Consider the following 16,315-nt stretch of genomic DNA (forward strand, 5'->3'; position numbering starts at 1 on the left):
AGAACTGGGCATAAACTGGAATTCTTGATATTTGAGCTGAAGTAGTTCTCATGGGATGCAGAAAGTCACTATGAGTACAATGCAATTTGAATTATCCATTTAGCTGTCCTAGTTCCTGAGATATCAACTTGACATATACCAGGGAACACAAAACCAATCCCTTATTACATAAAATCATTGCCTGTATACCTGTCCATGTGATTGGAGTACCCTGTAGAGACTTGGGCCATTTCCTCCCCATGGCAGTTATTTGGTCTAATGAGAGGGATGTGGCCTCACCAGGTGAGTTACTAATCAGGTCTATTTTGTCCCCAGGAAATGGGGCCAAAAAGTGCGTCGCCAAGTCCATATACATAACATTGTTTGTAACAACACTTTTGGAAACGTAGTGCCAAATTGACCTGAGAGGTTGGAAGTGCCCTAGACTTCGTTTTTCAAACATCAGAAAGTTGGGAGAACTTTGAAATAATTATTACCTTGCTTAGCCAATATGGCGGCCCAAGGCCAAGGAATATATCAACAAGTACATTTATTCACACAACGTTCAATAGCAAGATGTAACTGTATTATACTATCTTACATTAGGTTAGAGTACCAGTATAGATCATGATGAAGCATGCATTTGACGGACACGTCTGCATCGGCGGCCGAGATGCCACAATACGTTTTATGTTGTCGTTACCCGACCTAAAAGAAAAAACTCATTTTCTACTTATGATTTCTCAGCTCTCCCATGATACCCTGTCCTGGTTTTGGTATCAGAATAATTTGTGAGACTAGTAGTTTCCATTTATTTGGGTCTATTACTCGTTCATTGGAGTTTTCTGAATCATTTTTCTCGTTGAAACATGAATTTTTTTTTTATTTACTGCTGAATGCAGGCTGCCATGTTTTTTTTCATGTTTCTATGTACCGAGATGTAACTGATGATGTGATTGGTTGAAATTTACTATGATCGTAGTAGAATACACTCATGCGACATTTTTAAGAATTAAATTCCCGTGGTATATAAATTTGGCAGTTTGAATGGTGTGCGCATAAAATGACGCACTATTGGCGGACATCATAGATGGTGGCACCTCTAGTGGTGTTTGACCTAGCTATCAGTGCAGGACCCGGTGGCTTTCATGTAACTATTATTTGTAAAGGAAAAAATTATTACATCTCTTAAGATTGATATAAGTTGGGTCCCACAATTCTGTGTGGCTAAGGTAAACACAAAAAGAAATAATAATGCCGATTTACAAAGAAACCAGTAAGTGGGCTGCAAAATTTATAGAATCACATGGGTATGGGCATAAAATAAAAAACAAATCCTTTAAATTCTTGTTGCATATGAAAGACAATTTCATTAGAAACAAAACACTTTATTTATTTTTTTTAAATAGCTTGAAAATTAAAGGAGATATGATTTTTTGAATTATTTTTATCCCAAATTTTTGGCTAGACTTTATAGGTACGGGCAAAAAAACAACAAAAAAAAAAACATAAATTCTTGTTTCATATGAAAGACCATTTCATTAGAAACAAAACACTTTAAATTTTTTAAATAGCTTAAAAAATAAGGGAGATACGATTTTTTAAATTATTTTTTACCCCAAAATTTTGGCTAGACTTTAACATAACAAAAGGTTAGAATTAAGGGGGGACTGAACACCTTAACAAAAAAAATTCAGGTTTTGTTTAAGATATAGATAGAAATATATTATGAATGCAAGAACTTGCTACGTTGTGACGTTATAAAGTTTTTTTGACGTAATCGAATATGTATGTCGTATTTTTTGTACTATAGACTTCTGCTTTTTCATGGTAATACTTAAAGATCCTATAAATACTTTCACGCCAGCTTTTTTAAAAATTCGCTATATGATGTGAGATATAGGTGTCGTAAGTATGGTTACTTACATCTCCCCTTTTTATAGCATTTTTTCCCACTTAGATGGAGCCCATTGCTCTGTTTTTCAAGATATAAAAAAGACAGGTGTGGAAATAAAGATATACCTATTGTTCACTACCAGAAGCATTTTCAGGCTGCTACAATTGATTTAAAATTTTTTGGCATATTTTTAATTGCAAATATTTGTGGTTTTGAGATACGAGCGTTTAAAGTTTTCAGCATTGTATATCTCTGTTATTTATTGCGTGATTTTTATTACATTCACACACATTATTATATATTGTATATTGAATAAGTTAACAGTAAATATTTTCATATATATATATATCTACTATATTGAATTAAAATATATTTGTTACTCACCAAACGGTCCTTTTCATAATTGAAGATTTTGCACTTTTACTGGTATAAAACCTCACTACTGGGGTGTCATCACATTGTCAGATCATTGCAGAGTGGTTTATTTTTACCAGCAATGAGCGCCTTTCCTCTGCTCAATGACAAAGCTTACCAAAAAGGTGTTTGATCCTATACAGGTGTGATCCCAGCCCTGTATGTTTCTCCTTCGCCAGCTATTTTCTCTTCCTCCTCCTGAATTTCCCTCATCTTCTTCTCTTCATTTGGAAGAAAGCACTTTGTCAGGTGTGGTGGTATTTGGTGGTGGAGATGGTGTTGGCAGTGGAGGTGGTGATGGTGGTGACACGCGAGGCGGTGGCATCCCTCCCCCAAGCCTCTCACACCTTGCCCTCCTTCTAGCACAACTTCATTCCACTTTTGGTTCAATTTTTTCATCTATTCCTTGGTTTTCCTCTTCATCGTGATGCAGTTGATGATTGGACATCTAGTACTGAGTAAGTGTAGTAATGTCCAGGAAATAAGGCAAACAGTGGCACAGGAACACAATATCACCACAGTCAGTTAGGTGTTTATGCATCAATCTACTCTGATGTTTGATGGGTAACTTAGGCTTGTAGCGTGCTATGCACACCACACGGAAGAGGAAGTCACGCTGATGCCAGATGTACAAAAATATAGCCATTTAAATTGACACGCCTTCTGGGCCCTTTAAACTCACTCCATTACGCTGGGGAGGAAAAAGTCATTCATATTTTGCTTTTAGGATGTTTATATTAATCAAATATGCGCATATCTAAAATTAGATTTTTGGATGAAAATTTCACGATTCAAGGTGTTCAGTCCCCCCTTGAGGGTGGTAATTTATAAAGATTTTGTAAAGAAATACACATAAATTCAAAACCACTGGTCCAATTTTATTAAGATTTGGAATACCTAGGCTTTATGGGTCAACAAATTACCTGAGCATGTCAAAAACAATGTGGAACATCTCCATCGTACCAAATTTGCTTTTCCATAGCAACTCTTAAGTTGTCAAGTTAGAGATGATCATCAGTAAAATCCAAACCCCTGGCCCAATTGACATGCAACTTGCCATGTGAAGGTCTTGGGTCAACAAATCATCTGAGCATGTCAAAAACAATGCAGGATATTTCTTTTGTACTATTCTTACTAACACCTATCATGTTGCCATGGCAACTATTGTCAATTTATAGATAATTATCCATGAAATCCAAATTGTTGGCCCAATTAACATGCAACTTGGCATGTGAAGGTTTTATGGGTCAACAAATTACCTGAGCATGTCAAAAACAATGTAAGACCTTCCTTTTATACTATTCTTACTAACACCTTTCATGTTGCCATGGCAACTATTGTCAATTTAGAGATAATCATCCATAAAATCCAAACCCCTGGCCCAATTGACATGCAACTTGGCATATGAAGGTTTTATGGGTCAACAAATCACCTGAGCATGTCAAAAACAATGTAGGACCTTCCTTTTATACTATTCTTACTAACACATTTCATGTTGCCATGGCAACTATTGTCAATTTAGAGATACATATACCACGGGGGGTAGCCAAAAAGAAAAAGGCATAGAAACCACTCCCACCCATTCCGTTTCCTATATATTCCACCCTCCTCCCTCCCTCTCATCTTGGCACCTCCTGGATGACAGGTCATCCCTGCATCCTATCCACTGCCCTAGGTCAGAAGCAGTGTCGCAAGACACAGCACATCCACAGCAAGGCCGCTTCATAAATTTGGCGACCCCCCCCCTCTCCGTCCCCTCATGAAGAAAAGGAGAAAACAGGGAGAAATCCCTTCAGTCTGCGTCAAATTTTTCTCATACATACTTCCTTACCCCCCCCCCATCCCTCACCCACTCCCCCTCATGCATCACAGCATCATCTATACACAACCCCTCTCCATTCACCCCTATCTTCTGTCCTCTCCCGTCCTTCCTCCATAGACATTCCTCTCTTTTGTAATGCCCCTTTCACCCCATCCATCCATCTCATCCTAGGACGTCCCCTCATATTCACTCCTTCCACCTCTGCCTTCCACACTTCTTTTACTAATCTTTCTTCACTCATTCTTTCCATGTGTCCAAACCATCCTAATACTCTTCCATCAACCCTATCTCCCAACTCCCTTTCCACCCCTGTTCTCCTCCTCACCTCCTCATTTCTCACTCTATCCAGCCTAGTAACCTCTATCATACTTCTCAGACATTTCATCTCAAACACATTCAAACTCCTTCTCTCTTCCTCTCTCATGTTCCATGTTTCTGCCCCGTACAATGCTGTTGGCACAATCACTCCTTCATATAACCTCCTCTTAGCATCCATGCCCAGATGTCTATTTCTCATTACACTTTTCAATCCACCAAGGCATTCACTTCTCTCAATCCACATTCTACCTCCACCCCCACTCCTCCCTTTCCTGCCACATTCGCACCCAAATATCTAAAACTATCCACTTCCTCCAGTCTTTCACACTTAATGCTCACTTCCAGCCTGCTGTCACTCTCTCCCCTTGTACATCTCATCACCTTACTTTTACCCATATTTATCTTCAGCTTCCTTCTTTCACACACCTTCTCAAACTCTGTCACTAACTTCCTCAATCCCTTCTCTGATCCTGCTACAAGTGCAGTGTCGTCAGCAAACAACAACTGGATTACCTCCCACTTTTCTCCATTTTCTTTAATCATTTCCAACGCCTGACCCATTACCCTTGCATTCACCTCTCGCACCACCCCATCCATGTAAAGATTGAACAGCCAGGGCGAGATAATCATCCATAAAATCCAAACCCCTGGCCCAATTGACATGCAACTTGGCATGTGAAGGTTTTATGGGTCAACAAATCACCTGAGCATGTCAAAACAATGTAGGACCTTTCTTTTATACTATTCTTACTAACACCTACCATGTTGCCATGGCAACTATTATCAATTTAGAGATGATCATCCATAAAATCCAAACCCCTGGCCCAATTGACATGCAACTTGGCATGTGAAGGTTTTATGGGTCCACAAATCATCTGATCATGTCAGAAACAATGTAGGACCTTCCTTTTGTACTATTCTTATGAACACCTATCATGTTGCTTCTGAAGCTCAAGTGGATGGTGCTCTGGGTTCATCTTTCTCAGAATCTCCATGAAAGCAGCATGTCACTTCGAAGAGTTTGTGGTAAAAACATAATTTTTTTCCACTAAACTGAAGAAATTGACGAAATAAATGCTTGATTTTGTACTTTCAACCAGGACCAGATTCAGACAATGTGCATGACAGTGCACATACAGAGCCTTGGGATTTCATTTCTGGAGCCTTGATTGAAGACCTTTGTATAGCCCACTCATGTTCGCTGCTCCATCAAACCCTTGTCCATGCATATCTTTGATATTCATATTATTCTTCTCCAAAAGAGTTAAAACCACTATTTCCAAATGTTCTCCAGTTGTAGACCGAACATCACATACTTGTATAAAATGTTCCTTTACCATGAAATCATGCACATACCTCACTCAAAAGGATAACTGCTCAGTGTGTGAAACATCAGTTGTTTCTTCTATCAGGATTGAAAAGATTTTACTTTCATGGATTTCTTTCATGATCTCTTTCCTCACCATCATGGCCAACACCTTAATCAAGTCATTTTGAGTCCTGTTAGATAGGAAAGATTCCTGTTTTTTTTTTTCAATGCCATATGCTTTTGTTTTATGAAATTAAGATGCATATTGATTACACTGTCATACTTGCCAAACATGTCAACAAGCTCAAGAAGGTTATCTCGATTTTCACTGGACCAGGTTTCGTTGTCTCCCCTGAATGCCATACCCTGCCTTGCCAAGTATAGGGTTATGGAGATCAACCTGGACAAAATTTCTCTGTTCGTTTGCCTCAATTTATCCTTAGCAGCTTATGTTTCATGATCAGAGGTTTGGAAGGCAGTGTCCAATGTTTGTTTTTCGAATGATTTCCATCAAACCATACTCAACATATGGCTCTTGGATGCTGCATGGTCTTTGATCTTCTCCAAAGCAGTTCTCCAGCAATTTATGCCATCAGCTTTCCAAACTGACCAGTGTTCATATTTTCCACAGTTCAAAAACAGCCGACAACTAAAGCAGAACATTGAATCTGTTTGTGGAGAATACTCTAGCCAACAATTTTTCTCATGCCACTTCTTGTGAAAAGAATGTCCCTCCGAGTTCTTTGGGTACAATGTTATTGGCTGACAGGGAGCTGCATTAACACAGAATCTGATAAAATTCTCATCGTAGCTTAGACCATATGTGACAACATGAGAAGGATCAGTTGGATGTTGTAATCCAGATAGAATACCAAACTTTTCATGTACCAGGCCATCTGGACTTTCTTCTGTTGTTTCACTCAACTGTACCTCGTTGGTTGTAGCCACCTGCCCTGAACTATACGAGTTGCTTGTCTCCACTTTTTGTGGATCTGTAACATTTGACACCATGTTTTCATTAGAACTTTCACTTGACTGGTGTGTTGTTGAAGCTCTGGATCCAGTCATAGAGAGATATACTGTTTTGGGCTGTCTCATGTCTTCCTCTTTCCTGCTCCTTTCTTCTTCTGTCTGACCTTGGCATATTAACTATCTCCTTTTGTTTTGGAAAAAAACAGAAACGTTCAGTCCAGATAATAATAATACCTTTTTTAAATTGATTTGTGCTTCTTCAGAGCAGTCATTCACACAAAAATTGAGCAGTTATGTGAACTGAAACCATCAAACGAAAGTACGCTAAAATAATATTCAGAAAAGCTAAACCTTTCCATAAAAAATAGCGATTCAAAGACCATTTGATGACGCCAGAAATTATTGACCAAATCTACAAAGTTTTGAATTTAACAAAATGTCATGGCAAGAAACACCCAGAAGTGTTTTCCCCAACAGCATTGCCTCTTCAAAAGCTAAGTAGCAAACATGTAAATTTCAGTTTCTGTTACTCCAACCACCTAGGTCTTAGAAAATTGTTAGCACAACAGCTGATCTTCTAGCTAGCCAGCAGAATATGTGTACGGTTTTGACACTACTTGTGTTACACTGTCACCTTATTTTTAGGTAAACCTCACTACTGTACTAAGTTGGGGTTAAGTGTGCATTCTACTGTACTATAACAGTGCCTACGTTAACTTTGAGCCATGGTTTACTACCAAAATCTTTACCTCTGACCAGCAGGCAGCAGCACTATGTGTTTGTATTGCTTTGGTTTGTTTGATTATAGACACTAGTAAGGGTTGAAAGCTATTGGGTGGCTGGTGTGATATAATGTGATGTCATATTTGGCTACTCTCCAGTAGGGTGCAACACCATTTTCCACATCATAATTTCTGAATGGTAAGAAAATGGAAAAAGCCTGTGAGAAATAATTTTTCATTCATTTTTATATATTTCTGTGAAGGGCACTTTTGGGGCACAGGGCAAAGGGGCAGGTGCTCAGGCACCCCCCCTCTGTACAGGCCTGGTACTTTGTGTGATATGCCTGGTGTAGGGAAGTCAGTATTGTAAGTAAAAAAATTATTCCTTCATCCATCATGGCCCAAATTGAATATTACATTGAATCAAGGTTACTGGCAACTCATCATTTACACCATAATATTACGCTTCTGTATGAACAATTGTATCATAAAAATAAGTCAACTCACACCCAGGTGACAAAACAAACATAAGTTATACCACACATTAGGAGGACAAATCAACTTGCATCCAAAGGATGACAGATAACATACTACTTCACTCTAATCACACTGTGGATGAAATAAGTCAACTCACACCCAGATGATGCTTCTAGAGAATGAAGTCCAGGTTTCCACGAATCAAATTGATGATTATCTCATCTGGAGTCTGGTACTACAGTGAGACCTCTCATTAACGGACGTTAATTAGCTGTGTTTGTGGTGTTTTCGTTGTGTTTGCGGTGTTTTTGCTGTGTTTGCGGTGTTTTTTGTGCTGTTGTTTAGTGCGTGCAATCAATATGCCACCCAAAAATCACTCCAAAACACTGAAAACACAGCAAAAACACTGCAAACGCAGCTAATTAACGTCCGTTAATGAGAGGTCTCACTGTTGTGCCACCCTTATAACTGAGTTTGAACTCCATTCCATTTTCTGAGTCTTCCTAACATCTGCTTTGGATCCTAAAGGAATTCCAAAACTTCATTGTCCACACAGACATCTGATTGAACAATACCCATGAGAACGTCGGCCAGCTGAGAATCGGTCAGCTTTGTCAGCGCCGGATTCCCGATGTCGACGTGCAGAACTTTCTGATAGATGTTTATCTGCGCTCATAGGGACTCAGAATGAGCCATTTTCGACTTGATGCATTTTATCAAATTCACCTCGTCTGGGGTTGTGGCCAATCCTCCATTATGGAATGCTACCTCGAGCCACTTCTCGTACTTCGTCCTGGACTGGTCCTCCTTCAGTCGAATGTCCTATTGCCATTCAAACATCTTCCTCTGGATCTGCTGCTGGTAACAGATGGCATTCTCTTTCTCCTCGTTTTGCAGCTGTCTGCCAAACTTCTTTGCTTGGTCAATGACTTTGCACATGGAACCTTCATCCTTCCTCTCCAGCCACTCTGCCGTACAGTTATTCTGAAACATCGTGTTTGCTTCAATGTACGGAAGCTTTGCGCTGGGAGCCCTCGCCATCTCACGGTCAGACATGGCGAACGCCCTTTCCCCACTGATGTTGGTAGAGGAGCAGGATGCTGCCTCTGTGACTAGGGCATCACTCGGACACCAGAACTTACCACCAGGAAGGTGGTTGCTCAGTTGTCAATGCATAACATCGACAATCGCACCACATATACATCTAGTTATATGGATATTATATATTTGAACTTTGTCAAGTCATTTAACAATGTATTGTGGTATCCTCTATAAATTACAGTCACTGGTCAAACACTTTGTGTGGTTATGCTGCAACTATCTAACAAAGTCCAGACTAGGCTGAATTGTACTTTGTAGCAGCTAGAATAATAAGTGGCTGAAACTATAGTCAATATGTTAATTTAGCTAAATTTAGCCAATTCATTGTGGAACAATCTCAGAGTTTGGAAATAAAACACATATTTTATTTTCCTAGGTCACATAAGAAACACAAGTCCAAAAAGAGAAAACATGAGCAAGGAGGGAGCAGTTTGGCTGGAGACAATGATGGAGATCTGCGAGGTGGATGGTGTGCTGTTGCCACAATTGAAGAGGTAGGATAGTTTTAGTTATATGTATAGTGATAAGTCATTCTTCCAGTTTGTCACAAGACATAAATCTGCTCTTTTCTTTTCTTTCCCTTCATTAAAGTTGACCTACAAGATTACACATGCATGAAGATATTTTTAATTTTGTAGCCATTAACCCCTTCCATACGGTGCCGCACACGTAGGCGTCATGGGGAGCGAGTGTATTCGCGAGGCTGCCATATCGGCGTCTTGATTATATTTATTGTAGTCGCCCCTCCATAATGACATTCTTTCTAATTCTTTTGTAATCGCATTTTCTATGGTTATCAAAATTCACGGGTGAAGAGAGAACGATCGATATAAGCGGTGACTATATTTTATGATGCGAGTATTATTACGACACGTCGTACGTCTGGCATTGGCTGCTGCCACCGAGATCTAAGTCCATGACGCCTACGTGTGCGGCACCGTATGGAAGGGGTTAAATGTTGGAGATAATCTGCTCATGATGGCATTAACTTAAAGAATCAGAGTAACAAAGGAAAGTGAATGATTGAGAAAAAGTTTGTTCATAAAATAAGGGAGGAAGAGAGAGTTGAGAGGTGCCCTGAGAGCAGTATAGAGAAATTGAAAGATGTCACTGAAGGTGAAGTAACAGTTGTGGGGGTAAATTTTTAGAAGTGTACATGTATGCAATATAGCAATAGAAAATTGAATAATAACTAATTATATACATGAACATAATATATATTATTCTTGGTGGAAATCAGTAATAGAAAAAATTGCTAAAAGCTATAAACAACCAAACATAGCCACTTTGACTACTTGAGACGCCATCTTTGTTTTGGTAGAGGCAGAGGTCAAAGAAATTTAAGTACAGTGAGACCTCTCATTAACGGACGTTAATTAGCTGTGTTTATGGTGTTTTTGCGGTGTTTTCGGTGTTTTTGGTGCTGTTATTTAGTGCTTGCAATCACTATGCCACCCAAAAACCACTCCAAAACACTGAAAACACTGCAAACGCAGCTAATTAACGTTCGTTAATGAGGGGTCTCACTGTATGGTAAATTCGTCTATTCTAACCTAACCTACCTAACCTAACCTAACTTAACTTACCTACCTTACCTACCTACCTACATACCTACCTAACCTTGCATTTAATAAAACGGTACATGTAATTCTAGAGGTCATCAGGTTGTCATTATCTCTGACTTCCAAATCTATTAAAACAAAGATGGCGTCTAAAGGAGTCAGTGCGACTTTTAGCATCGTTTTCTGAAGTTGATTTCTGCCAAGAAAAATATCTGTTATATTGATGTATTATAATTTACAAAATTAATATTTAATTTTCTAATGCTATAATACATAGGTGTGCACTTCTAAAAAAAATGCCATTGTGACTGTTGCTATGTATGAATGTTAGATCTAGTTGGTATATGCAAGAGAGAGAAGTCATATGGGGGGCAGTGGAAATGAGGTACTTAAGGGCTATGTATGGAGTCAAAAATATAAAGTAAGGAATGATGGGAATCACATAAGGTCAGAGGTATAGATGGGAATGGAAGGAAATGGAATAGGCCAATATGAATGGAGGGAAGTAGATATTTTCAGAGGATGCTTGAATCAGTGGCACTAGGAGTGGGATGAAGGATTAGACCAAGGAAAAAGTGGGTGAATGGAGTGAATGAAGTCATAAGAATACATACCAGTCAGGATGTTAAACAAGCAATAATGTGTGATGAAAAAAAAATTGGAGAAGCATATATATTAAGGGAATGGATGACTTGTTTCATGAAAAGAGTGTACCATGAATGAACTGGTATTATTGTTAGGAAAGTAATGAGATGTAGTGTAGATATGGTTTAAGGGTATTTTTTTTTTAGAAGTGCACACCTATATGATAAAGCATTAGAAAATTAGGTATTAATTTTGTAAATTATAATACATCAAGGGGACATTCCTAAAAATAAGTAAAGGCATAAGAGGGTTTAGGAGTTTTCCAACCAGTACCTAAGGTTTGGGTCTTTTAATGTGCGTGGATGTGGTACAGATAAGAGTAAAAGGGAAGAGATAGGCAGTAAGTTTGTGAGAAGAAAGATGGATGTGCTGGCTTTGAGTGAAACTAAAATGAAAGGGTGGGGTGAGTGTGTGTTTGGGAGTGTAGTTGGGAGGTTCTCAGGAGTGAAGAGGGGACGAGAGAGAGAAGGGGTGGCTATACTAGTAAGTGAAGAGATAGGTAAACATGAAGTGGAATGGAAGGAGGTTTCTTCAAGGTTGATGTGGATGAAGGTGAAGCTGGGAAGGGAGATGTGGGTTTTTGTAAGTGCATATGGGCCTGGTAGTGAGAAGAGGCTTTTTAGGTAGATTTAAATGAGTGCATAGAGGGATTGGGGAGAAATGTCAATGTAGTTGTATTGGGAGACCTTGATGCTAGGGTAGGAAATGAACTAATAGACAGATGGATTGGGAAGTATGGAGTTCCAGGTAAAAATTGTAGTGGAGAACTGATGGTGGAGATGTATCTAGAGAGTTGATGATTGCAAATACAGTGTTTTGGAAGACAGTCAAGCATAAGTACACATGGGAGAGGGTGGTGGATGGAAGGGTGGCAGATAGAGCATTAATGGACTATATAGTGGTGACTAGGAGTATGGTAGGAAGAGCTAAGGATATACATGTGCTAAAGGGAGAGAGTGGGGGAATATCAGATCATTTTCTGATGGAAGGTAAATTGAGAGTGGAGAATAGGTGGAGAAAGAGGAAAAGGGCATAAGGCAGAGAGGTACTTAGAATGAACTGCTTAAATGAGAAAGAGAAGGAGAATGAGTATAAGAAAAAGCTGAGAGAGGAGTGGAAGGGAGTGAAGGATAGAGTAGAACTAGAAGTGGAGGAGGAATGGGGATGGTTCAAGGAGGGAGTCATAAGGTGTGCAAAGGTGGTGTGCGGAACAAGGAGGGTGGGAGGAAATAGAAGGAAGGGTAGTGAGTGGTGGGATGAGGAAGCAAAGAAAGGTGTAGAAGAGAAGAACCAGGCTTTCATAGATTGGCTTCAAATTAGGACGAGGGAATTGTATGAGAGGTACAAAGTAAAGAGAAGGGAAGTTAAGCATAAGATAAAGGAAGCAAAGAGGAGAGCAGATGTGAAATGGGGTAAGAGTATGATAGAAAATTTTGAAAGTAACCAAAAGATGTTTTAGAAAGAAATTAAAAGAGGAAGAAGAGGCAAATCAAGTAGAGAAGAAAAGGTAAAAGGTGCAGATGGAGAAATGATAATGGAAGAGAAGACAGTGAGAGGAGGTGAGCAGAGTATTTTAGGGAGTTGCTAAATGTGAAGGAGAATAGGGAGGGAAAGGTAGTTGCAGTGGGAAGTGCTAAGAAAATGAGAGTGATGAGTGAGGAAAATGGAGGAGAAATATAGAAGGATAAAGTGAAAGGAGCTGTTAAGATGATGAGAGTAGGGAAGTGCTAAGAAAAGGAGAGTGATGAGTGGGGAAAATGGAGGAGAAATATGGAAGGATGAAGTGAAAGCAGCTGTTAAGATGATGAGAGCAGGTAAGGCACCTGGGTTGTATGGATGCCATGCAGAATGTCTGAAGAAAGGAGGTACAGTTATGGTGGACTGACTTGTGAGGTTATTTAATGTTTGTTTAAAAGAGGGTAGAGTGCCGAAGGACTGGAGGAGTGCCTGCATAGTTCCACTTTACAAGGGAAAGGGGGACAAGTGTGAGTGTAGTAGTTTGAGAGGGATCAGCATGTTGAGTGTAGTTGGGAAGGCTTATGGGTGGGTCTTGATTGAGAGGATTAGGAGAGGAACAGTGTGGTTTTAGAAGAGGTAGGGGTTGTGTAGATAAGATTTTTGTGGTAAGACAGATATGTGAGAAAGCTATAGGAAAAGGTAAGGATGTTTTTTGGGCTTTTATGGACTTGGAAAAGGCTTATGACAGGGTAGACAGAAAGGCACGGTGGGAGGTATTGCAGATATATAGGAGAGGAGGAAAGCTGTTAACCACTTCCATACGGTGCCGCACACGTAGGCGTCATAGACTTAGATCTCGGTGGCAGCAACCAATGCCAGCCATACGACTTGTCGTAATAACACTCGCATCATAAAATATAGTCACCGCTTATATCGATCGTTCTCTCTTCACCCGTGAATTTTGATAACCATAGAAAATGCGATTACAAAAGAATTAGAAAGAATGTCATTATGGAGGGGCGACTACAATAAATATAATCAAGACGCCGATATGGCAGCCTCGCGAATACACTCGCTCCCCATGACGCCTACGTGTGCGGCACCGTATGGAAGGGGTTAAGTGCAGTCAAGAGTTTTTATGAGAGTGGTAGATCTTGTGTAAGGATTAGAAATGGAGAGAGTGAATGGTTTGAGATAAAGGTGGGACTTCATCAGGGAAGTGTTATGTTGCCCTGGTTGTTCAATCTATACATGGATGGGGTGGTGCAAGAGGTGAATGCAAGGGTAGTGGGTCAGGGATTGGAGATGGTTAAAGAAAATGGAGAAAAGTGGGAAATAAGCCAGTTGTTGTTTGCTGATGATACTGCACTTGTAGCAGGATCAGAGGAGGTATTGAGGAAGTTAGTGACAGAGTTTGAGAAGGTGTGTGAAAGAAGGAAGCTGAAGATAAATATGGGCAAAAGTAAGGTGATGAGATGTACAAGGGGAGAGAGTGACAGAAGGCTGGAAGTGAGCATTAAGGGAGAGAGACTGGAGGAAGTAGATAGTTTTATATACTTGGTTGCAAATGTGACAGGAAAGGGAGGAGTGGGGGTGGAGGTAGAATGTAGATTGAGAGAAACAAGTAAATGCTTAGGTGGATTAAAAAGTGTAATGAAAAATAGACATTTGGTAATGGATGCTAAGAGGAGGTTATATGAAGGAGTGATTGTGCCAACAGCACTGTACGTGGCAGAAACATGGAACATGAGAGAGGAAGAGAGAAGGGGTTTGAATGTGTGTGAGATGAAATGTCTGTGAAGTATGATAGGGGTTACTAGGCTGGAAAAGGTGAGAAATGAGGAGGTGAGGAGGAGAACAGGGGTGGAAAGGGAGTTGGGAGATAGGGTTGATGAAAGAGTATTGGGATGGTTTGGACACATGGAAAGAATGAGTGAAGAAAGACTAGTAAAAGGGGTGTGGAAGGCAGAGGTGGAAGGAGTGAATATGAGGGGGGAGTCCTAGGATGAGATGGATGGATGGGGTAAAAGGGGCATTACAAAAGAGAGGAATGTCTGTTGAGGAAGGACGGGAGAGGACAGAAGATAGGGGTGAATGGAGAAGGGTTGTATATGGATGATGCTGTGATGCATGAGGGGGAGTGGGTTGGGGATGGGGGGTGAGGAACTATGTATAAGTAATAATTTGATGCATCTTCTCCTTTTCTGCATGAGGGGATGGAGAGGGGGGATTGCTGAATTAATGAAGCGGCCTTGCTGTGGATGTGCTGAGTCTTGCGACACTGCTTCTGACCTAGGGCAGTGGACAGGATGCAGGGATGACCCATCATTAAGGAGGTGACAAGATGAGAGGAAGGGAGGAGGGTGGAGGGGAGTGGAATATGTAGGAGATGGAATAGGGAGTGGTTTCTATGCCTTTTTCTTTTTGGCTACCCCCTGTGTAAAGGGGAGAAAAGCCTTTGGTATACAGGTAAACGTCGACTTACGATGGCATTAGGTTTCGATAGAGCCATCGTAAGACGATCTCATCGTAAGTCGATCCCCACTCTGTTCCGTGGTCACTGTACCTAGCCTACCTGTATATTAACCACCAGAGATACTGAATATAGCCTATTAAACATGTACAGTAGTTTATTTAATTATTTTTATCCTTTTTACCATATTCAAACACTATAATATGTATTTTCAGTACGGAACTTAAATCTCGCGGGCAGCAGCCAATGCCAGCCGTACGACGTGACGTAATAATACTCGCATCATAAAATATAGTCACCGCTTATATCGATCGTTCTCTCTTTCACCCGCGAATTTTGAAAACCACAGAGAATGGGATTTAGGGCACATTTGAGAGAATGTAAAAACACAGGGGCGACTACAATAAATATAATCAAGACGCCGATATGGCAGCTTCGCGAATCCACTTGCTCCTCATGACGCCTACGTGTGCGGCACCGTATGGAAGGGGTTAAATTATCATATCGTCGTCGTCGTCGTCGTCATCGTAAAGTCGAACAATCGTAAGTCGCGGCCATCGTAAGTCGACGTTTACCTGTATATATATGTATAATACATCATTGTAATAAATATTATTCTTTGCAGAAATCAATAACAGAAAACATTTCTAAAAGCTACAAATGAACTAAGTCACATCAATTCCTTTAGACACCATCTTTGTTTTGATAGATTCGGAGGTTGAAGATGACGACCCTGATGACCTCTAGAATTATAGGTACTGCATTACTAAATGCAGGTTACGTTAGAATAGATGAATTTATCTTACTTTAATTTCTTCAACCTCTGCATCTAGCAAAACTAAGATAGAGTCCCAAGCTGTCGAAGCAGCTATGTTTGTTTGTGTGTAACTTTTAGCAACTTTTTCTGTCATTGATTTCTCCCAAGAATAATGTATATTATGTTGATGTATTATAATTTACAAATTTATCATTTCATTTTCTATTGCCATATGGCATTGGTGTGCACTTCTAAAAATGTACTGGTTTAAGTGTGAATGAATGAGAGGGACACATGTGACTGGATTGAAAAGGATGAGGAGGTTTTTCTCTTATGGCTCACCACCATGCTGTGTAGGTAATAGCTGATTGGTTGGAAAAAATCTCAAGTATAAGAAAGATCCCATAAG

The 16,315-nt window shown here is 39.9% G+C and overlaps 1 protein-coding gene across 1 annotated transcript in view; it reads left to right on the plus strand.

Annotated features, from left to right (window-relative positions):
• Positions 1-16,315, plus strand: part of FRG1 (FSHD region gene 1) — a 39,286-nt gene that overhangs the window by 7,971 nt on the left and 15,000 nt on the right. Inside the window, exon 4 of the mRNA XM_076209972.1 lies at positions 9,388-9,505. Coding sequence (XP_076066087.1) covers positions 9,388-9,505 — 118 coding nt within the window. The remainder of the gene's footprint in view (positions 1-9,387; positions 9,506-16,315) is intronic.

This window comes from Oratosquilla oratoria, chromosome 27, assembly GCF_046742065.1.
Source record: "Oratosquilla oratoria isolate Oo_2021 chromosome 27, ASM4674206v1, whole genome shotgun sequence".
Taxonomy (NCBI): domain Eukaryota; kingdom Metazoa; phylum Arthropoda; class Malacostraca; order Stomatopoda; family Squillidae; genus Oratosquilla; species Oratosquilla oratoria.